This window comes from Miniopterus schreibersii (assembly GCF_964146895.1).
Source record: "Miniopterus schreibersii genome assembly, chromosome: 14".
Taxonomy (NCBI): Eukaryota; Metazoa; Chordata; class Mammalia; order Chiroptera; family Miniopteridae; genus Miniopterus; species Miniopterus schreibersii.
The window spans coordinates 36531352-36557188 of NC_138114.1; the positions used below are offsets into that span (position 1 = coordinate 36531352).

Genomic DNA, 25837 nt, shown 5'->3' on the forward strand with positions numbered 1-25837 from the left:
TCAATCTAGGGATTCCTGAGAATCCATGGATTCTTACTCTGAATCCTGTCATTCAATAAGCCCTATTCTTGCACTCAGAGATTCTGATAATCTTTTTAATGCCTCACTTGTAAATTTGAACTGAGAGCCAAGGATCACCACATACCTGAGGAAATCCTCTAATATGTGAATCAAAGATTAAAACCAAAGAAACCATGGTGAAACAGACAATGAATGCAGAGAGAATAAAAATTTATTTAAAAGAGAACTTTAATATCCTTAGAGTAATGAGAAATATTGTACCTGTAACACAAGAACAGAATGCTATATATAAAAAAATCTGAGACCATGAAAGAGCCATTGGAAAAAGTAGAAAATTTAAAATCCAATTAAAAAACCCAGAAGAAGGGTTTGCACTGAAAGTTGTGGAAATTTGCCCCAAAAGAGAACAAAAGGACAAAGAAAGGGATAATAGGCAAGAAAAAATAAGAAATTTAGATCAGCTGAGCACATCCAAGGTATGAATCATCTGAGTTCCAGACAGTGAGAAATGAGAAAATGGAAGAGAGCAAATTATGAAAGAAATTTCAGATAATATCCAGAAAACAAGTATGTAAGTCTCAGAATAAAAGGTCCTACTGAATACCCAGAATTATGAATGAAAAATGACCCACACCAAAATACATCATTGTAAAACCAGATCACCGAGAGCACAGAGGAATCCAGACAGAATAGGTTTCAGGTTTCTTATAAAATAAGGATCAGAGCAGCATCAGATTTCCCAATAACAACGCTGGCATTTAGAAGACATTAGAGTATGCCTTCAAAATTATGAAGGGAAATGGTTTCCAGGTTAGAATTTCATACCTAGCCAAACAACCCAGGGTGAGGGTAAATTAAAGATATTCTCAGATATATAAGGTCTCAAAAGTTTTGCCTCCTAGACACCCTTTCTCAAAAGGCTACTGGTGCTTGTAAACCAAGGAAGAGAGACATAGGTTTCTGGAAATAGGCGTCTAACCCAAGATAGGCAGCTGTCTATCAACTCTAGAGAGAACCTTATTGGAGCTGTAGGGCCAGGGTAGATGGGTCCAGGAAGATAAATCAAGAGGGGAAAGATACAATTAATAGTTTATCTGATAGGTGTGGCTGTTTTGAAAGTTGAATTGAGGCGTTTTACAGAGCTAATTGGATGTGTAGAAAACTTAGATATACTTGACAAAAGCTAAGAAGAAAATTCCAGGAAAACAAAGAGGAAAGTAATAATTATAGGACACCATTTGGCTCTACAGTGAACAATGTTTATGTAGTCATAACAATGAAAACAATTTAAAATGGATGTAACAAAAAATGTGTTAAAATTATGTACTAGGGACAGCACTTGTGCTCTCTGAGAGAGCTTTTCTTAAAAGAAAAATATATACTAGGGAGATGAAGGAAGAAGGAAATGTATGTGTGTGTGAAAGGTGATTGTAAAGCAACTAAATCTTCATTTTTCAGGACAATATGTAAATATACCTAAAAATAACATCAAAAGTATATAAACGTCATTTAAAAAGATGATAGCAAATACTGTGAGAAATCGCTAAGGAGTTCAATGGTTACCTGTTTGGAATTGGACTTGGGAGTGGGGAGGGAGTAGAACAAGGAACTGTTGCTTTTCATTCTATGCCTTTTAGAAATATTTGGCTTCTTAATGGGTATACATGAATTACCTTGATGCATTTAAAATTTGAAACTTTAAAAACTGGATAATGATCAGAGCTTTCTGGGGAGTGTTGGGCCTCTTTCCCTACAGAACACTTTGCAACATGTGTGTGGCAAGAGCAAAGAAACTACAATGTTAAAGTCGAGCAATCGCAGCCATCGCCCACCTCCCTTTATGGATGATGAACCTGAGTCTCATTGGAGGGAAATGACATTCTAAGCCACTCCACTAGGAAGCAACAAATCAAGAACCAAGAACCAGAGCCCAGGGCTTCTGGCTCATAGTCCTTTGCACCCAATGGAACACAAGTTAGCCATTGAAAGGAATCTTGAAATTCTGTTATGGAATATTCAGCAGAATATACAGTATCACAAAAGTTGGGTGCATGATAGTGTAAAGTGCTACCAATTGTGCAAAAATGGGACAAGGGCATTATGTACATGCACGGTGATAAATATCTGGATATCCCTAGAAGAGTACAAAAGAAAATAGTAATAATGTTTCTGGAAAGAACTGGGATCAGCAGAGGGAAGGGGGCTTGCCTTTCACTGTTTCAATGTTTTACCTTTTGCATGCATTTATTTAAAAAATCACCAACTTAAAATGAGTGGCTTTTCACTGCTTAAAGTTGAGTTAGAAAAGCTCTCCAGAGAATCTAGTCCCACCCTCATCTCTTGCCAAACCTGTCTCATGCCTTATGCTGCAGGCACACTGCACTCTTTGCAGTTTCCTTACTATGTAGTTCTGCTTTTTTAACTTCCATCCTTTCCTGATCACTGCCTCTGAGGCTCGGAACGTCTTTCCTAACTCCTCTTCACTCCAGGCATACACTGGCCTCCATACTCATTCCCAACGTGAGCTCTCCTTAGGGCCTTTACATTTGCTGTTCCCTCTGCCTGGAACACTCAGCCACCAGATGTCTACATGTTCCCTCGCCTCCCTCAGGCCTTTGTCCACCTCACCTTATCTCAATACAATGTCCACTCAGTTTCACTTTCTGTTCTCTTTTTCTGTTTATTTTTTCATATTACTTGTCATATCACTTTGCTGTTTATTTAGAAATTAGAATATTACTTTATGACAACAGACTTCATTTAGGAATTAAGTAAATACCTAATTGTGTTCACCTTGCCCTAAGGGAATTAATGAAGTCATAATAAACCAAAATTTTGCATTTTAGGGACTTATAATCTAAGACACATTGGGCAATTATATATATTCACACACATGTATTAACCTATGAAATGAATGAACATTAAAGTCCTTTCATCATATGAGGCAAATCCAAAAAATAGGAAAATTTCTAAACAAGTATCTCCCAGTGAATAACCCTTTCAAAGTACAAACTGTGAGAAACAACCTATTGATTACACTGATGATTATAGTTTGTGGCCCATTTTCCTGAAAGGGTTCTTAAATAAGCCCTGGACATCTAAGTTATTGGGAAGCCAAATTATTGTCATAAAGTTGCTTAGGGCACATGAATTGGAACCCGAGGCGGTAGGTACCATTTAACTGCCGTTATAAATAGCATGGAGCTTTTAGCCCGTGTCCGTCTCCTCTCTAGGGAAGTCCTGCAGCCGAGATAGGCCAGGGCAGCCCCCGGACGATGCGGGGCTGGACTGGGACGATGCGGGGCTGGACTGGGACGATGCGGGGCTGGACTGGGACGATGCGGGGCTGGACCGGGCGTCCGCCGCGTCCGCGCCGTTCCCGCAGCTCCACCCTTCTCTGCAGAGCGTTGTCTCACCTGAGTGCATGGCCATGAGAATGTCAAGTTCATGTAACATTCAGCACTTTATCATAGCTCTTTCTCATGTAACTTTTGGGACAAAGGAGTCTATTAGAAGGCGCAGGGTTCTATATTTTTTATTAAAAGAGAGTGCTTACGTTCTCAGGAAACGAGGCTCCCTGTCCCGCGCCGACGAGCGCCTTCGGTTGTGATATTCCACCCGCCAGGTTACAACGCGGCTGAGGCGGTGTCTGCTCAGCACACGCCAGGTCCCACGTTACCTTAATTGATGTTGGAGTGTTTCCACACTTTTGTAGTTTTAGGACCACAGATGGCTAATTACATCCACGATGGAATCGACAAACTAGGTTACTGAAAGTAATCTTAACTCCTTTCAAAGCTTTTGGGGATCTCTAAAGCAAAGGAAATAAGGGGAGGAGATTGATTAGGTTTCTAGACGGGGTAGGTTTTCAGATAGAATTTAAAAGCAGAATTTCACGAGAGAAAGCGCTTTAAGGGCTTTGAAATGACCAAAGCCCATCTGCAGGAACTGATAATCCCCTCAGCAGCCATAGGACGCAGGGGCTGCTGTAACGTGAGATGAGCGCGCTGCACCCACGCCGCGGGGGTTAAACGCGCAGCCGAGCCGCAGGCCCTGACCCTGCTGGCGGCGGGGAGCCATCGAAGGTTCTCGGCAGGTGAGCGGCACGACCGGACTGGTCACCGGAAGGATGACCAGCGTTATCATTTTCCGGCGCTCCCTTCCGATCTCTGCCCACCCCTCGGGCAGGCTTCGCGGTTGGTGTGGTTGGGGCTCCGACTGCACGAAGTGCGGGGTCGCGCGGGTCGCGGGGGCCGCCGCGGGCCCGACCCGGGCAGGCGAGCCCTCGCCCGGCGTTGCACCTGGGCCCGGCCCGGCCTCCGATTGGACGGCTCGGCGGTGACCCCGCTGTATCGCGAGACGAGATTGGCAGCGGCGGGGCCGCATGTGCCCGGGCGCTGGCTTTGTACGCGGAGCCGCCTGCCGGTCCTTTAACAATGGGCGGCGCGAGCGCCCGGGCGCTGGGTCCGAGCTGAGGCCGGCGCTTCGCGGCCGACTGTCTGCAGCATGAGCGGGGCCGGCGTCCCCCGCATGCCCGCGGGGCTGGGGCTGTGAGGGCCTCGGTTCCGGTAAGCGAGGCCGCCGCGGGGCCGGCGGGCCTGGGCTGGGCGCCGGACGGCAGACGCGCCCGGCCCGGCCTTTTGTTCGCCTTTCTGGGGCCGCGCGACACCGTGCGCTCCTCAGGACGAGGCGGCGGCCTGGTGCGGGCCGGGCCGCGGGGGCTCCCGGGGAGCGGCGGGCGCCCGACCCTCTGCAGCGGTGACTGGGCGCCGGGCGGGCGTCGGTCCCGGGTTTCTCCGCGGGAGGTTTTCACCTCAGGGGGCTGTGACGGGTGTCAGGTCTCCCCGGTCCTCAGGGCGGGCGGGCGAACTCGAACCCCGGGCGCGGGGAGCCGGAAGGCGGGCCCCCCCAGCGCTCCCGAGTTCCGCGCGGTGGGAACTCGGGCTCGTTGGCCCCTTTTCCCCGGCCCCCGGCCCGGCAGTTTTCGGAGTAAGCCGGCGCCTGCTGCCTGGGTAGCCCCGGCCCTCCGCGCGGCGTCGGGGAGTTGGGTTGATCCTGCTGGTTTTAGGGAGTCAGGCGAAGGTGAAGTCAGTCAGGGCGGCCCGAGGTCACACCCCTCAGGGAGGGGGCGCGGAGGGTCGTCTGCGGGCCGGCGGTGACCGCGTCTGGGGTGTGTCTTGCAGACTGAAGTTGCGGCGTCCGGCCAGACGCGCCGCCGGGTCCCATGGAGCTGGAGGGGCAGTGGTGGCGAGGACAGCTGGCTGCCGATATTCACCAAGCCCTTCGGTACAAGGTAACCTTGATGCCCGGCCTTTCCACTTGGTACTTGGTGTCTGCTGCCAGCTAGTACGAATCTCGGCCCCCTGGAAAGTAAGGTTCTTGAACCACTAGCTTCCAGACCAGAAATGGCGAGTTTGCTTATTTGCTCAAGGTTAATTATCTCCTTGGCTTCTTCCCTGGGATGTCAGAAGAACTTGCAATTTAAATGAGGGGCTGGGGTGGGGCGTGGTAGTTGGGAGAGAGAAGGTGTGAAGAGACATTCTGATGTTGTTTCCAGGGGGAGCAGGGATTTGATACTGTACTTAAAAAGCCAGCGGACATCATTTTGTTGGGCAGAGCAGCCCTGCTTGTTCTGTAGTTGCTGTTGCATGCAGCTGTGTGTAGTGTCACATTTGTACATAAACAAATTCCCCAGCCTTTCTACTAACTTGCTGTGAGACTTTGGACAATTTACTTAATTTTCTGTTTCCCAATTTTCTCATCTGTAAAACGAATAATAATAGAATGTGCCTCATTGGATGATTGTTAAGATTAAATAAGTTGTTACTGTACATGTGCTTAGAACAGTGATTGGCATATAGTAAGCACTAAGAAAGTGATAACTGTTACTCTCTACCCTCCACCCCCGCCCCCAAGATTGGAGGCTGTTCAAAAAGCCTTAAGGTAGAAGCAGTTGCTGTTTCCAGGTAATATCTAAGACAGAAAGTAGACCTTGTATACCTAATAGATATTGGGGGGAAAGAAGATACTTTTCTGGCACAATGCAAAGTGTTTTGTTGCTTTTAAGTAACAATTTTACTATGTATGTCACATGTTAGTTTAATGGGTCAACTCTGCCACTTTGATAACCAGAAGAGAGCAGATCCAATACTATCTCTAACTTGACTCAGTTTCACCATGGATAGAGAGCCATTCATTAGGTATAGAAAATTAGAAAGAAGCAAAACAGCTGACTCTTCAATAAAAAGGTTGCTCACAATTGGGAGATCCAGGGATGATAATGATTTTATATCTTAATTTTTTATTCAGGTTAAGTAGAATTAGAAAACCTAATTTTGACTTAAATTGTTATGATTGTACCCCTTTTAAGATCTGAGATTACTAAAAGCTACTTATTAATTCTGACATTCAGTCTCTTAGACACACTAAATATACCACAGTCCCCTAAGACGTCCTTTATACCACAGGAAAGTCTCAACTATGGAATGGCTGTCTGGAATGTTGAGTTGCAGGTTCCAGATAACTTTCGTTTGTTTGTTTGTTTTAAATATTCTTTTCTAAGTGTTAGCTCTTTTTCCCCCAAGGTTTTTGATTCTTATGTTTTATGCATAGTTTTAATTCTGAGTGATTACCTGCATTAATTTTATCAGTTTACATTGGAAGTGGATCTCCCCCCCCCCCCCAGTAGATTTGTTGAATGCTTCTGTGTATTAGGCTCTAGGGAGGATCCAAGGAATAAGACATAACTGTACTAAAGTTGCTTATGAACTATCAAAGGACAAGATAGTGCAGGAATGCCATTGAAAGTTATCTTAAGCCACTTGTGTCATGGCTACCCTGGATTAGCTTTATTTTTATCTTTAGGCATTTTGTAAGCCACATGTGATTTCAAAGAATTTGTTAATCAGTTAAAACTTGATCGTGTGGAACTGAAGAGACCACTGTTTGTAATACACTAAAGTCAAGAAAGTTAAAATGAACTTTTCATATTAAAAAGATGCATGTTAATTCCAGGCTGTTAATTAAATGATTTAGTTGGATGCTTATATGCTTATTTATTTATAGTATTTGAGTGCCTACAATATACAAGGTGCTATGCCAGGTGTTAGAGTGGTAACAGTGAATGAAACAAACATGATCTCTGTCTTTATGGAGTCTCATGTAATTCAGAGTAACTGAATTTAGATCTTCCTTTGGGCAGTTGTCATTTGGACACTATGGAAGGTGTTCTGTATTCACACCCAAGGTTTGTGGAGGAATAACTGGTGTGACTGGCATTATAACTACTGGGGAAGAGTAACAGTGACAACAAATGGAAATATTCTTCAACCATGAATGCCAACTATACTGTTTTTGTAAAATATAATTACCTTCCCTCATGTACTCCCCTGCCCCCCCCCCCAAAAAAACCCTACAAAGCAGCTGTCCTCTTATACCCTATGTCATCTTCTTTTCCTTCTCATTGTTTTGCTTTGCATACTAGTGTCTTAGGATGCTTGGGGGAGTATTTTTAGGATCCTTTATGACAGATGGAAGCAATGCTAGCTTTGTAAGAAACCTTAAGAAAATATCCCACAGAATTGTACTTACCTTGTGAATATTCCTTCTATGCCTTTATTTCCATCCTGGCTGGACAGTTAACCCATTCTAGGAAGGGAATGGTACTTGGGATGGTGAGCTGATGAGGACTGGAGACTGGAGATGGAGATGACAGGTGGTCCTGTGGGACCCTGAGAAGCAGACAGAAACAAGAGTGTTCAATTCTAGGGAATCAGGAATAGACAGAAAAAACTTATAAGCTGAGAGAAGCATAGGTTATTTTCTCATGCTTGTATAACTGCAGTACCTGGAAAAAGAGAACCAAATCTGATAGCCATCTGGTAAGCACTTGTACTTTACCATTTAAAACCATAAAAAGAGAATGTATTGGGCACATTGTTTAAAATTTCCAATTGATGGCCCTTGGGGTTCTTTGCCTTTGCTTTGCCTTCATTTAGTAAAGTTAACATGGTTAAAGATAAAGTCCACCAGTGTTTTTCAGCTGTTTCCCAATGAGTCTTTAAGACTTTGTTCAGGACTCTTATAGAAAGCCTACTCTGGCTTTGCTTTTTCCCCCAACAACCCACCTCCTGAGTTGAGTTAGATCTCCCATCTCAGTGTTCCTATAGTACCCTTTGATTACTATATTCTAATAATCTCTGTATTTTGTTTCACTTGCTAGCTAGGCTTGAGACTGTTTTCCAGCTCCTATCCATGGGATTAGCACAGTGTCTGCTACATGAATAATGCTCAATAAATGTCATCTGATGACACAAAGAAAGGTGGAGTTTGGAATTGTAACTCATTTACACCATTGTGAAGATCTACAAAAATGGTAAAGGAGAAAAAAACCTTAGGGGCTGCAATAAGAAATTGGCATGTTCCCTTTATTTGGAGAAATTAAATTTTTTATTTTTATCTGCGAAGAGCCAAGCCAGCCTAAGCCAGTGTTTTTTCTTTCCCCAGTAGCATTTGTTTGTACTTTTCTCACTTATACAAAAATTAAAAACATAAAATGGCCCATTGGTCCATATCATCTAAGTTGTTGAATTTGAGCATAGTTATGCATAGTATTTCCTTATTTTTCTTTATGTCTTCAGAATCTATGGTAATAGCCCCTATTTCATTCCTTTTTTTAAAATTTAGTTTTTGTTGAATTTATTGGGGTAACATTGATTGATGGAATTCTGTGGGTTTCAGGTGTACAATTCTATGGTAAAAAAAATTTAAATAAATGAATAAAATGGCCCATTAGTCTGTGTCCCAAGTAACTACTATTAATATTTTTTAAAAATTTAAAATGATATATACATATGGTTAAAAAATTTTTTGGATAGTATAAGGATTAAATTGAGCTTTCCCTAACCCTCACTATTTCCTGATCCCCGAAGATTACCATTATTGTTTTTTATTCTTGAAAAGATACTATGTAAATTATTATATCTGCAAATTAATTACTTTTGTTGTTGATACAACAGGTCAAATATATAGTCATTGTTCTATACCTTCCTCCCACCTAACCTCACTTAGTTTATCAAATTTTTCCTTATCAACATATACAGGTCTACTGTCCTTTAGTTTAATGTTTGCATTGAATTGATGTTCCATAGTTTATTTAATCAGTTTCCTGTTGATGGACTTCAAGCGTTTTTCTTTTTTTTAAGATTTTTTTTTTATTTTTTATTTTTACTGGTTTTTAGAGAGAGGAAGGGAGAGGAAGATAGAGAAACCTTGATGCGAGAGCGAAACATTGATAGGTTGCCTCCTGCACGCCCCCTATTAGGGATTGAGCCCGCAACCCAGGCATGTGCCCTGACCGTGAATTCAACTGGCAACCTTTCAGTGCATGGGATGATGCCCAACCAATTGAGCCACACTGGCCAGGGCAAGCTTTTTTCTAACTACACTTTTTATTTTGGGATAATTGTAGACTCACATGCAGTTGTAAGAAATAGTGCAGAGAGATCCTCTATACCCTTTACTCATTTCCTCCAGTGGTAACATCTTGTAAAACTACAATACAGTTATCACAGGCATATTGACATTGATATAGTTGAGATACAGAATGTTTTCTATTACCACAGTGATCTCTTTCTTGTGTTACCCTTTTATAGCCATACCCTTTTCCTTGCCACCCTCATTTCCCCCTCCCCTTAACCTCTGGCAACCACTAATCTTTTCTTCATTTCTATAATTTTATCATGTCAAGAATGTTTGTTACATAAATGGAATTATATAGTATGTGACCTTTTGGAATTGGCTTTATTCATTCAGCATAATTCTCTGGAGATCCATCCAGGTTGTTGGACATAAAGCTTTTTATTCCACTATCTTGCTATTAAATAGTGCTACAAAGGACCTCTATATGTATAGGATAAATTCCTAAGCCTAGTATTGCTAGGTATCTGCAATTTGCATTTCAAAAAATTTATATTACCTACTTGTCCTCCAAAAGGTTATATTGTCAAGCTGACCAATAATATTTGGGAATTCCTATTTCCACTTTTGATATCATAAACAAAAATTAATAAAGTATAATGTGGTAAGTGAAAAACTATAACTTTTTAATTATTATTATTTTTTAATCCTCACCCGAGGATATTTTTTCTGTTGCTTCTTTAGAGAGAGTGGAAGTGGGGGAGAGAGAGAGATCACTGTGAGAGAGACACATCAACTGGCTGCCTCCTGCACGTGCCCCAACCTGCAACCAGGGATTGAGCCTGCAACCGAGATACGTGCCCTTGCCTCGAATCAAACCTGGGACCCTTTAGTCCGCAGGCTGACACACTAACCACTGAGCCAAAATGGCTAGGGTGAGGCATCATTTTATATGTATATATAAAAGAGTTCTTTATATAATCTGGATATTAATCCCTTATCAAATGTATGATTTGGAAATAATTTTTCTCCCATTCTGTGGGTTGCTGTCTCACTTTTTTGATAATGTCCTTTGATGCACAAAAGGCTTTAATTTTGATGAAGTGTAATTTATCTTTTTTTTCCTCCCTTGCTTTCCGGGTCATATCCATGTTACTTCTATTATAGTACTTGTTGTATTTAGTATTGGTATTATGCTCATCTCATAAAATGAACTTAAAACCTTTTTATCTTTCTCTGTGCTCTAGAAATACTTCAGTAGTTCAGAAATTTTCTAATTTTTAAAAAACAAGTTAATTTAATTCTGAGATTGAACAGTGATAATGGGAAAAAATTTAGGTGTATGAGAGGATGATCGCAAAGGATAGATCATAAAACTGCTAAAAGGGAAACGTAATTAGAAGAGACTAGTGGATGAATACTAGTCCTACCTTTCACATCCCTGCAGGTATAATAATAGTATGTGACATACTAGGAGTATATTCACTTATCTATTACCTTGTAACCAAAAGCTTTGAGCTTCTTGGAGGGGATGTGTATGTGTGGTATGTGTATGTTGGGTTTTGGGTAAGGATGTTTTTCTGAAAACACTTGGTTGGGAAAACAATTCCCTTATTAAAAAATTTGCTTGAATACCTCTATTTCATAATCTAAGAAACACCTATAATTAGTCATGTCAGAGGTGATTAAGGATAAGGAGGAAAGTTTGGTTTAAATTTTAAATGCCATTCATTTTCCTTCCATTCAACTTTTTCATTTTTGTGTTTCACTCAAGAAAAGTGTGCTTTAGGCACTTGTAATACTAATATGTTGGGGGAAAAGTCACCTTTGCATTGTGGGGATACTTCTACAGGCTATGTTAACTACATGTTGTTGCTCTTGATTTAGGAGCTGAAGTTGCCTTCCTACAAAGGCCAGTCCCCTCAACTAAGTCTCAGAAGGTATTTTGCTGACTTGATTGCCATTGTGAGCAATCGCTTCACACTCTGCCCTTCTGCCCGACATCTTGCTGTCTATTTGCTGGACCTGTTTATGGATCGGTATGACATCTCTATCCAGCAGCTGCATTTAGTTGCACTTTCCTGTCTGCTTCTAGCAAGTAAGTATGACTCTGATCTATGTCATTGGAAATTTCTATTGTTTATAATGAAATAAATTTTTGTAGAACTCAGTAAAATACCACCAAATTCCATTCGCTGCAGTTTATGAGTATCAGAAAGTTTGTGTTGAGAGTTCTCTTTGGCACAGTGATTCTTTTTTTTTTTTTTTTAATATATCTTTATTGACTTCAGAGAGAGGAAAGGAGAGGAAGAGAGAGAGATAGAAGGATCAATGATGAGAGAGTCATTGATCAAGCCCACAACCCAGGCATGTGCCCTGACCAGGAATCGAACCCCGATCGCCTGGATCCTAGGTCGACGCTCAACCGCTGAGCCACGCCCGGCCGGGCGGCAGAATGATTCTTAACCAGACATTAAAATGTGGCTCTGTAGTCTTTTAAAAACATATGTGCCTAAGTCATACATCCTGCAGATTCTGACAAAAATGTCTGGACCACTCCAGATCTACTGACTCAGATTCTATATCATAGGGCCTGGGTATTTTTTTAACTTTCCAGAAGTTCCAATGGTGATTCTGATGTACTTTCCAATTGAGAACCATTGCTTTAAAGCAGTGGTTTTCATCCGGGAGCTATTGTGCTCCCCAGGGGATTCTTGACAATGTGTGGAGATGGATTTGGTGGTTGTCACAACCTGGAAGGATGCTACTAACAGCCAGTGAGTAAAGGTGGGACAGTCCCCTAAAACAAAGAATCGTCTGGCCCAAAATGTCAGTGAGGAAACTGTCAAAAAGGTACCATACTCTTGTATTGTTAGAATACCTTCTACTGACTATATAATGAGTAGCTTAAAGAACTGAAGGTTCACATGCAGCTGCTACACATGTGAAAACCTTTGCTTACATCATAGACACAACTATGTGGGAGGCTGCACGGTAGAATCTGATATAACCATACTTGTTACCCAATGCAGAATGTACTCATGGGCCTTTTGGTACCTCTTTCTCTTAACATCTTCTTGTAACTCATTTCATTGTTTGTTAGTACCCCAACTGAAGTGAAAGAGGGGTGAGTAAAGTGATTAAAATTGAGTTTTTCTACTTTTAGTAATGTGAAAAGATTGTATTTGATATTAAGGGTGAATCCATTATGTAGTTTTTATATTATTCATGTCATTACAATAGAATTTTAAGCCTGACTTCCAAGCAGTATTTAGAAATATCTGCTGCCTTCACCTCTAACCCCCACTTGAGGGTTTGGGATCCACTGTGGCTACTCTCTCAAAAACATTCCCCATACACCCTGCCACCAGAGTTCTTTCTAAAACATCTTTGTGCTTTTACTGCATTTAAACTTAAAACCAAATGAGGCCTCTGTGGTATTCATTTCTGGTACTAATATTTTCTCAGGCTTTCTTTTCCTACCTTTCTTCTTCCTTTGATGACCTCAACAACTTATTTTTTCTCCTTGAAAGTCTTTTTATAAGTTATTTCAAATCCTTTGTGGACCAGGCTGAATATAAATAAACTTAGCCCTAGTGAAGACTTCCCATTGCCTGTTGATTAAGGTAGAAACTCCTTAATGTAATATTTTGAATTTTTCATCAGGACCTGGCCACCTTTTCAGTCTCATCTTCCAAACTTATCCCCATGTACTTTGAGCCAAATTCTACCAGAACACTATTTCCTGAAAAATCTATGTTCTCCTTTAACCTGTTGTCCTCTAAGATCCAAACACATCACCTGCTACTCCTCACCCAGAAAGCCAGTGAAGTAATGCTTGTATATTTATGATTAACCTTTAATTTAACCTTTAATTAAGGTTGCATCTTCATAAGCAGTCATATGTACAATTCTGTATGTTTCATCACTGGCTGTGAAGCCCTTTGTGGTTTAATATTTGCATAGGATTAGAAAAACCCATACTTGGCACATCAGATATGTGAGAATCCACAGACAGAATGGTTTCTTGTTATGCTACCAATGTTAGTTTATTAGAGGCTCAGTTTATAGAAGAGAGACACTAGAAATCAGATATGCAAGTCAGGTTATTTTTAAAATTTGGGATCATTAATGAAAAATAACTTTTGCCTGCTATGGCCATCACTACTATCCTTTAACAGTACAAAGCCCCACCTTCTCTGTGCCTGCAGTTCTTAAAGTGTGGTGTGGGCCAAGTAGGAGACTCCTCTTGGTGGACTGTGAAATTATGAATGATGCATAGTCAGTTCATAGATCAACTTACATTTGTGACTAAAGTTTACTTTACCGGTAACTTACTAAATGAATTAGGGATTACTAAACTAGATATTCATAAACAAGATGTTACTACCAAAGTTTACTGAGGATACTAGTTGAATAGTAATAATTCTGGCCACCATGCAATGCTTCGGATTAGTTTCAAGTTCCTGCAATTTTCACAATTTGGGGAAAGTATACTTTATTTGTGCACCATGTAGGTTGGTTGGAATGGAGTTTTCAAATTGTTCCTCTTTTTAAATGATCTGTTACTGTTAGTTTTAGGTGTCATGATCAATTTATTTTATTGAAGATTATTTGATTTAATTTATGTGCTAATATGTAGTTACTTTTTGCTTGTTTTCAAGGAGCTAGGCTTTAGGATTTGTATTTGCTGTGGTTCAGATATGAATTGTTTTTCATCTATTGTTGAAAGAGTTGGCTACCTCCTCCCTCTCTTTTATTAATACCCCTAGCCCCTCTTTCCCTGAGAGAGAATTGCTTTTACATTATTCTTCCCCACTGGAGAGTGAGAAAGTGTGAGACAGGTATCTCCAGAGTCTTAGCCTGTCCCAAGTAGGCAGTGCTCAAAAGAGTTCAAGCTGTCAGTTCTATACAAGGAATCAGAGAAGCTGCAGTCTCTCTTTACTCCAGTCTGTAACTTTACTACAACAGAAGTGCTTAGGATGTTTATAAACTAGTAGCCTATTTTCAGTACCTGATATCTGTTTTATATTTGTGGAGTTCATTCTGGTATTTCTTAAATTCTTACACTCTATCGTCTTACATTTGGATACCAGTTGCAGCTCTCCAATTAATTATCATAAACTTTACTCAAATAATGCTTTTCTCCTTGAGGACATGATGATGGAATTCTGTGTGTCCTCCCCAGCTGCTCCTTGCTTTGGGATGGGCAGCCTGATATGTAAAAGTGAAGAACAATTTGCAGCTCACAGTTGGATTCTAGTTATTAAAATAGGTTGGGAGGCAGGCAGTAGTTTGGTCAAAGGATAGAGCACAGCTTATAAGTTCTAGGTACTAATTCGTATCCAGCTACCTGAGTGTCTACACTATTAGAGATAGGAAGAAAGGGCCTACAGATGACCTGATTGGAGGGTGGTGTGTAGTGTTGTAGACTGGGGATTATAGTGATGGATTGCCTGGGTTTTAATCTCTTGTCAGCAAGATGAATTTCAACAACCTTTGAGTCTCGGGTTATTTCTCTATAAAATGAAAATAGATATTTATAAACTGGTCTTGAGAATCAAGTGGGGTAATATGTTTAAAAACAGGTAGGAATTTAAAAAAAAAAGGCAGGTAGGAAATTGAAACATAAAAGTTAGCATTGCAGCCCTGGCCAGGTGGCTCAGTTGGTTGGAGCATTGTCCCAAACACCAAAGGGTTGCGGGTTTGATTCCCAGTTGGGGCACATACTGATGTTGCAGGTTCTTACCCAGGTCAGGTCCTTACGGGAGGTAGCCAATGATGTTTCTCACATCAATGTTTCTCTCTCAGAATCATTAAAAGCATATCCTTGGGTGGGATTTAAAAAAAAGCATCTCATTAATTACCCTTCCATAAACTGTTTTGTGGTCTTTAGTCTAGGTCCTTATCCCTATGGTTCTGGCACATTCCAGAAAAGACTGATTTATCCTGGGAAATTCTCGAAGTCTAACTCTTTAACACATATACTCTGGCTTTCCTTGGCTTCTGTGATCAGCACTGAACTTGTGAAGAACATGGAAGCTGGCTCGGCAATGATAATTTGCTCAAGATCTTGGGTAACTCAGAAATGATCTTGGAGTCAAGATGAAGCAAAAAGTGAGATTATAGGCTTTTAGTAGTAAAAATTTGTTACAAGTGTTTGTTTCTCCTTGCTCATCAATACTGGGCTGACAGAGCTTTTTTACTTTACTATCTGATAGGTGAAAAATTGTATCTCACAGTTGATTTGATTTACATCTTAATTTTTATTTTATTTTAAATATATCTTTATTGATTTCAGAGAGAGGAAAGGAGAGAGGGAGAGAGAGATAGAAACATCAATGATGAGAGAGTCATTGATCGAGCCTGCAAGCCGGGTATGTGCCCTGACCGGGAATCGAACCCCGATCGCCTGGATCCTAGGTCGATGCTCAACCACTGAGCCACGCCTAGCTGGGCTACATCTTAATTTTTAATGAGAATAGAACCTTCTGTTTTCCATGAACTGCCTCTTTCTATTTTTTATATTGTTCTACAGTCTTACAAATTTGTGAGAATTCTTATGTATATTATGGGTGACTTTTCTTAAAATTACTTCATAATAAAAGAACACAATGTAGGTTGGAAGAGCTCATGGTGACATCTGATCCTTGCCCTACGACCACATACCTGCCATTCACTGCTGGCTTTGAAAATATGCTGGTTTCCAGGGCTGATTTGAACAATTCCTATAAAGGAAAGACAATCTGATGTTTTGTTTCTGTGTCCTCTAATTCTTTATTTTCTGGGAAGCAGACATGAATTTCCTGTGCCCTTATTTCCTGTTTGGGGCCTTTATCAATATAATCACATGGCTTCTGGTATTTCCTTTCAATTGAAGAAACTGAGCTTTGTGATCTGTATGTGGTATTGTGGATAAGTAAATTTAAAATACCCAGGCACATAGCATTCAGCACAACAAAAACTATGGCTATGAATGCAGGTATTCATTGTTGCTTTCACACACTTTGAAATCCTTTAATATCCATGTATCTGAGTATTTATATCCTAGATATAATTTTAAAAAGTTCAAAAAACTTAAACCTGAATTAAAATCCCAAGTATGGTTATTTATGCAGTATGCAGTTTATTTTTAACATTGTGAATCAAGATACAAAGGCTTTCACACTTGTAATAGCCAAGTACTTTATAAATACAGAAACCCCATAGATGCTTAATAATATAGAAATCTGTCTATTCTGGTAGTTGTTGTCCCCATATAACCCAGTGCAATAGTTTGTTCTAGCAGTACAGATTTGGGAATTCAAACATATATCTTCCTTTTGGCTTCCATTTTTAGTTTGGCTGAATTTATCTGACCTTAAATGAATTGGCCAACCTCACTACCTTGGTTTCTTGAGCTGTGAAATTGGCCATACACAATTTTGTTTTCAGTGTTGAAAGTTTCAAGGAGATAATAGAAAACATTCTTGACCCTTGAATTAAACAGTGAATTATGGTATATTAATTCCTTCAAAGGAACTTTAAGCATGATATAAATAAACTCATTAATTTTTACTGTATTCTTCTGAGGTAATACAGCCAATGTTGTTGCTGTTGCACAAATGGCAGGGCACTTTGAAAGCCTTAATGATTCATCCAGAGGGACTGAACTAAATTCGTAGGTCATTCTGCTCTGAAGAATTCCACTCTGTTATTCTGAGAACAGTGGTTTCCTCTCCTATATCTTTATGCAGTGATGATGCTAGATGACTATGTCAAAAAGACCATTTTTAGAGCTTTGAGCTGTACTAAGTATATGCTATTGGGAAAACTTGTGAGATTTACCTTTATGTAAAGGTATGGGAAGGGCTATCTAAATTTATGAAAAGTCTGAATTATGTAAGTTTTCTTTGGATTAACTCCTACTTGCAACAATATTTAGTTGAGTAGGTTAGATCTAAAGTTCAAATTTTCTGGAGCAGAAGAGAAATTATATGCTTCTTTAGGCTTTCTTCTTTTTTTTTTTTAAATATATCTTTATTGATTTCAGAGAGAGGAAAGGAGAGGGGGAGAGAGAGATAGAAACATCAATGATGAGAGAGTCATTGATCGAGCCCACAACCAGGGCATGTGCCCTGACGGGGAATCGAACCCTGATCGCCTGGATCCTAGGTCAACACTCAACCGCTGAGCCATGCCCGGCTGTGCTAGGCTTTCTTCTTAAAGTTATGATCTTAGAATCTCCTGCCATAGGAGACAAAACCTTCTATGCCAGTTTCCCCTCCCTAAGCAAAGAGCAAGGTAGTCAGCAGTGCTTCTTCCCTAGCCCTAAGGCAGGCTGACTTGAACAAACCCCACAGGCTCCAATACACTGAGCACCTGAGCTGAGTGACCCTGGCCACTACCATTTGTTGTAGCAACTTCTATGTGTGGTGTAAACCCATTTCTTCTGGAAGAGAAACTTCACAGGGAAACTCGTCTAGTTTCTACTGCTTTGGCAGTCATTCTGGCTCTTCAAAACATGTTTTTAAGTGGATAAAATAAAATTGTAATATTTCCAAGGAAACCAAATGTATTGGAACAATTATAATAGTAGAACAAAAATTTTTATATATTAATATATGTAACATCCTAACAGCTATTATTTTGAACAAGTGTTAGGGTAAAGCTATTGTGAGAAATCTATAATTGTAATATAATATGACTGTTTTAAACCTTATCATAAAATAGAACATAATTCTAGGAAGGTAGAAGGCTTTAGTTATAATCTCCCTTTTCTATGGACCATCATGGAACAAAGACCCAAAGAAACTTGAAGACAACTCTTTGATTCTATTGGTGCATCTGGAAAATCTTAATAGTCCTTGATAGTTTGAATTCTCTCCAGCCATGGGCTCTAGAAATATCTAAAACAAATGATATATATTAAAACACTTGCTTGGAAATTAAAGTGGAAGATGGTATGTATTCCATAAAAATATTATTCTGGGGCTGGAGAGGGAATTATATTCCTTACCTTGTACATATGGATGAGTGTTTCCTGAAAAAAGGTGACTGCCTTCAAATGATGAAGTTCTGTCATTCAGATTGTTTTTGCTCCTATTCTGCTTTGAGTAAGGGCATATAAAAGTATATATAAAGTATCCCCCCCCCTTTTTTTTATAGCAGACTTAGCTAGGTTTTTGTTTTGAATTCAGAAGAAATGGGATAGTTTTTGTTTGTGTGTGTGTGGAATGAGAATGCTTGTGTTATATATTTATCTAGTTTTCCCCCCTCTACTGTGGAATTGAGATTGTGCTGAAAATATGCTGATAAACAGCACTTGAAACTTAACTACTTTTGATTTCAGATAACTTTATGGCATTAAGTCCTTTAAACTTTCCTCTGTTCAAATAAAATAATTCTCTTCCACCAACTACTTCCTGTCCCCTCCCCCCAGAGAAATTGCCCCAAAAGATTAAACTGATGAGATTTGAGTTATTTTTTTCATTGGCACATATGACTGTTTTTGTTACACTATAGGACTTAGATAAAAATGTTTACATGTTCTAGTTTTTTTAGGGGAGGGTGAAGGGAGGACAGAGGCAGGGGGAGAGAAAACATGCAAATATGACAACCACAGAGTTCTGGCATAGTTCTATCTGCCTAGAGTAGGGGAAAGAATGTCTTGAGATCTAAATCTTTGCAATAAAAGGCAGAAAATTCCATTTAATTGACTAGACCTAAAATGATCATTTGCCTAATATTTTCTCAATTTTCCCCCCTTTTCTTATAAGGTAAATTTGAAGAAAAAGAAGATAGTGTGCCTAAGCTAGAGCAGCTCAACAGCCTGGGTTGTATGACTAATATGAATCTAGTACTGACAAAACAAAATTTGCTACACATGGAACTATTATTATTAGAAACCTTTCAGTGGAACCTCTGCCTTCCAACAGCCGCCCATTTCATCGAGTATTATCTCTCTGAAGCAGTACACGAAACGGATCTTCATGATGGCTGGCCAATGATTTGCTTGGAAAAAACTAAACTCTACATGGCCAAGTATGCTGATTACTTCCTGGAAGTGTCTTTGCAAGGTGAGTAATTTGTATGCCAGTGAGTGACTTGTGAGCTTGTGACTTGTGTATTCTGTTGCTTAAGTTTTAAGTTCATTTTTGATGTCTCCACAGATTATGCCTTTCTAAATTATGCACCTTCTTTAGTAGCTGCTGCATGTGTGGCTTCTTCAAGGATTATACTTCGTCTTTCTCCAACGTGGCCTACAAGACTGCATCGTCTTACTGCTTACTCCTGGGATTTCTTAGTGCAGTGCATTGAACGGCTATTGATGTAAGCCTCTTTGTTCTTGTGTTTGTAATTTCTCATTAATATTTTCTTCATGTATAGGGGCCCTAAAAGCAACTTTTCAAAAGCACAGAGCTTTTAGGGTATTTGCTCTGACAGCTTTTGCTGCCATGAACAAGCTGTTGTAAGAGCAACACTCGGTGGAAGGGGAGCCCCCTTTGGTGGTTATCTAGGTAGAGGTTGTCATTGCTAGTATGATTCTGAGTACATAGTTTAGCATGAATCCAGGACCATAAGATCAGTCCAGGCAGAAAGCTGCCTTGTTCTTCATTTCCACAGCTTTGAATTATTGGGCCCCAGGATGTCACCACTGAAGTAGCAATCACATTTAAGTGCTTATTGTAGATATATCTCCTAAGCTGGACATAACCTTTAAAGCTACCAGCAGCCAGTTCCCTAGGTTTGTACCAAGGGAAGGAGCTTTTAGGGATAAGTGAGATCTCACTGTTGTTGAAATTATGGTCACAGTGACAGCTATCTAAATATAGTGGCACAGTCCCTGGAGTCAAGTGTGGAGGAGTTGGGGCTGGTGCATGACTTTCTTACAGATTCTTCTCAAGTAACATTAGCAGTTTACTTTCAATCCATGTTGCAGTGCTCATGATAACGATGTGAAAGAAGCAAACAAACAAAGAGGACAAGCAGTGCCTCAGCCAGCACAACTAAGTGTGTTCCAGACAACCTCCCAGCCCTCTCGGCCAGTTCACTTTCAGCAACCTCAGTATCTCCATCAGACGCATCAGACCTCATTGCAATATCGCCATCCTGTATCAGAACAACCAAGCTGTCAGCAGATTGTATCTACCACACACACCTCATCTTACACACTACAGACATGTCCTGCTGGCTTCCAGACTAGTGTTCAGGGCCTTGGGCACGTGCAGACTGGTGTTGGGATGTCACTGGCAATACCAGTGGAAGTGAAGCCCTGTCTGAATGTTTCTTATAACCGGAGTTATCAGATAAATGAACATTACCCTTGCATTACTCCATGTTTTGAAAGGTGATTTTATGTGGTGGTAACACCTGATCCAGACTGTTTTGTGACTTGAAGCTCTGGCACAAGCTTTTTGTAAACGTCTCTAAAGGGATTCAAATTGCATTGGAACTCTTCAAATAGCAGCACCAGGAAGAGTGACTATCCCTTTGAATGCACCATGAGTACTTGGGAGGACTAAGCAAACACTGCAAACACTTTAACAGTATGTATGTCAAATTCTGTTAAAAACCTACATGACAAAAGTTTCAAGCCCCAGCTGATGGTCCAAATATTTCAAAAAAAAATTTCAATACAACAGAAAATTTGGACAAATTCCATCCATTTTGCTGTTTCGAGAATTGACCTGTGGTGGGCTCTGGGCCTAATATTGGCTTATATGTCAGAGATTAATGTTTGTCTGTGGACTTGCCAAACAGTCTTTTTATGAAGGAAAGTTACAGTATTAATTTTTGAAGAGGTCCTTTTTTTTTATTCTGCAGTTTTGAGTTATACTCTTGATTTACAAGTGGATTTTTGACTAAGTTTAAACACATGAATTGCTATGCTATACCCATCTGTACAGTAAAAAAAAATTTTTTTTTTTTAGATGATTCTTTATAACTTCCTATTACAAGATAACATAGGTACCCGGATTTATGTACTAAAATTAAGGGTGGAGTAGATCTCTTAAAATCATGGCCATAAACTTTTGCTGTTTTTTCCCTAAGTGATCAACCTCAAATCTTTAGAATTAAAACACATTTAACTCAGGGAATTTGTACTACTTGGAAACACTTAACTGTAATGCAACATGTTTTGAGAATGTTATAGTATGAACTACCTTTATAACATAGGTTAAAATACTCCTGCGAGGATGTATTTTCAAATGAGAACATAATTGTAGCTTAGAATGAATGAAATGGTGGTTTCTATCGTTCATAATACATAGATTTTGCATTTCTCAGTGCAATCAATGATTTATACTCAGATTTGATTTTACTCTAAAAAAGTTTTTTCAAGGGAAGGCATACCTGTAAAATAACAGTACTAGAATAAAGTCCTGTAGGTTTATTTTTAAGTGGAATATGGCCAGGGTAGTTCTCAGGTTGTGCTAGAACAGCACTTTGTTACATGGACGACAGGTTTTATAGGCAACCTTTGTATCCAGCTAGTCAATACTAGTCAATATAAACAGGCAAAGGTGTTGATTACTAAATTTCAGTAGCCATTTTCAGTAGGTTGGCCCCAGAAACTGCCCTGGGACATTTCACTGTATTGGTAATGAGTGAAGACAGCAATAATAAGTTGTTACAGCAAGGGCAATTTGGGGGTAAAGAGTTTGGAAGGAGTAAACTTAAAAAGGAAAAAATCATTGTAATAACTGAAACTATATACATTGTGCTCTTATCTGTGGGAGAAGAGAGAGTTGGTGGAGGGAAACTTTCTGATTTAAAAATTAGTAAGGTGTGTCTTTTTGTTTGTGTTTTTTTAAAGATAGCACTTGAATAGAAGGGAAACTGCATGGCAGGTATTTGGCTGCCACAATGTGCATTGAAGACAAACTTACTAAAAGATATTGTGGGTATGCAGCAGGAGTCTCAGTAATCAAGCCAGATGGCTTCTGTTAGGAAGGGAAGGGACTCAAAAAACCGATCCAGATGGCTCCAGTGGGTAAGTGTGGGTGAGTGGCTTCTGCCAGTGTGAATTCTTAGAGAATGTCCTTTCCTTACAACAAAGGTAACTTTTATAATTAGAGTACATAGGGAATGATGTGGATTTATTAGTCTGGTAGATAAAAATGAAAAAAAACCCACTCAGGTAGGAACACTCACATGGCAGTTTTCAAGCATGAAAATTGTTTTCTGAAAGTATCATTTTTCCTCTTTGTAAAAGGCTGCTAATTGGATTTTGGTAGTTCTTACCTCAAGAGAACTTGAATTATTTTGGGGAAAGTGGGTTCAGTAGAATATATCTTTCATATTCACATTCAGAACCCAGCAACCTGGAGTCCAATTTTCAGTATTTTAACTACCTCAATAATACTATGAATGTAAGATACTGGGATAGAGATCCCAACTTGAAACAACAACTGGTGCCTATGGTAATTTAATGTATTGTCAAATGCTTTTATTGATTGGTTTAAATGTCATTCTTGTTATAGAATATGCCTTTTTAAAAAGCTTGTAACACTTTCCCAGTTTATATTTAAAAAAGCTAAAGAACACTGGATTAAGTTTTTGGGGGGTAGAATAAAGTAATTGGTTACTATTGCTGCATACCCAGGGTGGGGTGGGGGGTTGTTGGAGAACCAGAACTATTTTTAAAACATTAGGTTTCAGTATAAATTCAACTCACAACTGCTAGCTTTGGGGGATGTGGGTGGGGAGGGAGTTATGTGGGTTTCCTTTTGTTTAATTTATTGATTAGTCTTTAAAGTAGGTCTTTTTTTTTTTTTTTTTTTGAGATTACCGGACCATCATTAAATGTGTACTGTGAAGAGTTTAATGATATGTATAAAGGGCTTTACCAAAGTCCACTAAATAAACACTACTCAAATACAGACTGCAAACCAAAATGTATCTGTTATAACATTAATTGCAAATGGTGAATATGGTGCTAAAGTCTACACCAATGGAATTAGATGAGTGCTATGCACTTAATTTTAAAATAAAACTAGTTTTCAGTAAAATGGTTTTGGTGTTTTGTTTTTGAAATATAAATTTGATGTATAGTTGCAGCTTCATTGAACCATGTCATCTTATAAGTCAGATTTGCAATCACAATTATACTTACTTAGAGCCATCCAGGTGTAGAATGTAATTGTAGGGGTGGGAAACATTTGTCCGTTAATTATGAGTTCCATACTAAGAGTCAAAGCTCACAAAAGTATATTGGATGCAGCTTTGGGCCTTTTGAGCCTAAAATTAGTCGTTAGTACATTAGCAGTGTAATTTATTAAACACCACGAGCTTCAGAAAATTTGAAGTCTGATTCAAAGAAAACTAGGGACACAAAGTAGTCAGGGGTGTGAGGGAAGAGGATCAACAGTGATAACGGGCTGTTCACCTAAGTATAAATATCATTTGCTACGTAATTCAACTTAAAACTTAGATATAATTTGTTTTGAAGAGTAAAATTTCAACAGGTGTGTATGTGTGGGTTAGGAATTCACACTCCTAAAAAGCATTTCTTAAATAAGTACTGTGTATTATCAGTTGCTCTGGCACCGTGGCAGGTTTAGCAACAGCCCTTAGAGAATCAGTTAGTATACAGTGATCTTTAACACCGAATTTAAGAAAAAGCAACAAACATCCCAAATCAGGACAGGTAGCTTTACTTTGAGGTAATTCTGAACTGGAGTGACAAGTTTTTAATCATCAACTGTCCTTTTCAAGCACGTGATAAAAGACTTACCTCCTTAGCTATAAGCAGCTTATATTAAGCTTGGCCTGACTAGTATCTTGACGCAATTGGAATGGACAGTCTGGAACTCTGATTGTCATCTTGTTTTTGCGGTCACTCAATATCCATTTTTGTTGTTGTTAATCCTCATCTGAGAATATTTGTCCCACTGATTTCCAGAGAGCGTGGAATGGATGTGGGAGGGGGAGAGAGGGAGAGAGAAACACCGATGGGAGAGATCGAGCCTGCAACCCAGGTATGTTCCCTTGCTGGGAGTCAAACCTGGGACCCTTCAGTGTGCGGGCCGATGCTCTAAGCGCTGAGCCGCGCTGGCCAGGGCTCAGTGTTCATTTTAAATCCCTGCCATGCTGTCCCCACATGCCACCACCTCCCAACCCTTGGCAACCACTGATCTTTTGTCTCCATAATTTTGCCTTTTCCAGAATGTCGTACAGTTGGGATCGTATAGTATATAGGCTTTTCAGATTGGCTTTTTTCACTTAGTAATATGCATTTGAGGTTCCTTCATGTCTTCTCAGGCTTGATAGCTCTTTCCATTGTCTGGGTGGATCACAGTTTCATTTATCCAGTCACCTACTGAGGGCCATCTTGGTTCCTTCCAAGTTTCAGCAATTATGAATAAAGCTGCTATAAACATCTGTGTCCAGGTTCTATTGTGGGCGTAAGTTTCATCTTCTTTGGGTAGATACCAAGGAGCAATACCGCTGGGTCACAGGGTAAGAGTACATTTAGTTTGATAAGAAACTGCCAAACTACCTTACAAAGTGGCGGTATCATTCTGCATTCCCACCAACACGGAGTTCCTGTCGCTCCACATCCTCACCAGCATTTGGTGGTCAGTGGTCCAGACTTTGGTCATTCTAATAGGTGTGTAGTGGTATCTCATTTTAATTTGCATTTCCCTGATGACAAATGATGTGGAGCAACTTTCCATCTGCTTACTTGCTATCTGTATATCTTATTTGGTGAGTTGTGTATTAAGGTCTTTAGCTCACTTTTAAATCAGGTTGTTTGTTTTCTTACTAGTTTTTAAGAGTTCTTTGTATATTTTGGATAACAATCCTTTATTAAAGGTGTCTTTTGCAAATATTTTCTCCCAGTCTGTGGCTTGTCTCCTCATTCTCTTGACATTGTCTTTTGCAGAGCAGAAGTTTTTAATTTTATTGAAGTCCAGCTTGTCAATTATTACTTATAGAAGGACATTACAGATACTAAAAGTCTGACTAGAGAATTGAGAGTATTACACAGGGCATTACAAAAGTAACTATTGGAATAAAAATTAAACCTTCCTAATTATCAAAAGAAATACAGCAAACAAAGCAAGCAGTCTATATAGTAGTAAAATATTTTTTAAAGGTATAAATACAAAGCATAGCAAAATATTGAGACAGAACTAAGACCAACCATATCAAATAAAAAAAAAAAAGTAAATGGGCTAAGCTCAAGCTACTAAGAGAAAAAGAATTTCAGACTAAATCACAAAGCAAAACTCAAATTTGTGCTATATAAAAGACCAACAAAAATAAAATTATTCGGAAGGGTTGAAGACAGAAGGATGAGTAGAGATACTACACAAACAAACAAAAAGCAACATCTTAATAACAGAAAAGGCCGAAAGCAGGCCCAAATGTGTTAAACCAGACCAAAGGAAGGTAGGGGGCACTCTATAAT

At 39.6% G+C, this 25837-nt stretch overlaps 1 protein-coding gene across 2 annotated transcripts; it reads left to right on the plus strand.

Moving 5' to 3' along the window:
• Positions 1 to 4377: 4377 nt before the first annotated feature.
• CCNJ (cyclin J) lies at positions 4378 to 25244 on the plus strand. 2 transcript variants are annotated; one of them, XM_081159052.1, is made up of 6 exons: positions 4378 to 4589; positions 5205 to 5314; positions 11326 to 11536; positions 19197 to 19496; positions 19590 to 19749; positions 20360 to 25244. In XM_081159052.1, exons 2-6 carry the CDS (start codon positions 5246 to 5248, stop codon positions 20769 to 20771), a joined length of 1152 nt encoding a protein of 383 aa, XP_081015178.1. In that variant the 5' UTR covers positions 4378 to 4589; positions 5205 to 5245; the 3' UTR covers positions 20772 to 25244. The 2 variants fall into 2 exon arrangements, with proteins under 2 accessions (XP_081015178.1, XP_081015179.1); XM_081159053.1 differs by having other exon boundaries at positions 4500 to 4589; positions 5204 to 5314; positions 19626 to 19749.
• Positions 25245 to 25837: the final 593 nt, after the last annotated feature.

What these genes read in the sequence shown, in the direction of transcription:
- CCNJ (XM_081159052.1), top strand. Translation starts at nt 5,246, where the DNA reads ATGGAGCTGGAGGGGCAGTGGTGGCGAGGACAGCTGGCTGCCGATATT. An exon ending in CCTGGAAGTGTCTTTGCAAG is followed by an intron (nt 19,497 to 19,589) that starts GTGAGTAATTTG and finishes ATGTCTCCACAG; the next exon opens with ATTATGCCTTTCTAAATTAT. An exon ending in TGCATTGAACGGCTATTGAT is followed by an intron (nt 19,750 to 20,359) that starts GTAAGCCTCTTT and finishes TCCATGTTGCAG; the next exon opens with TGCTCATGATAACGATGTGA.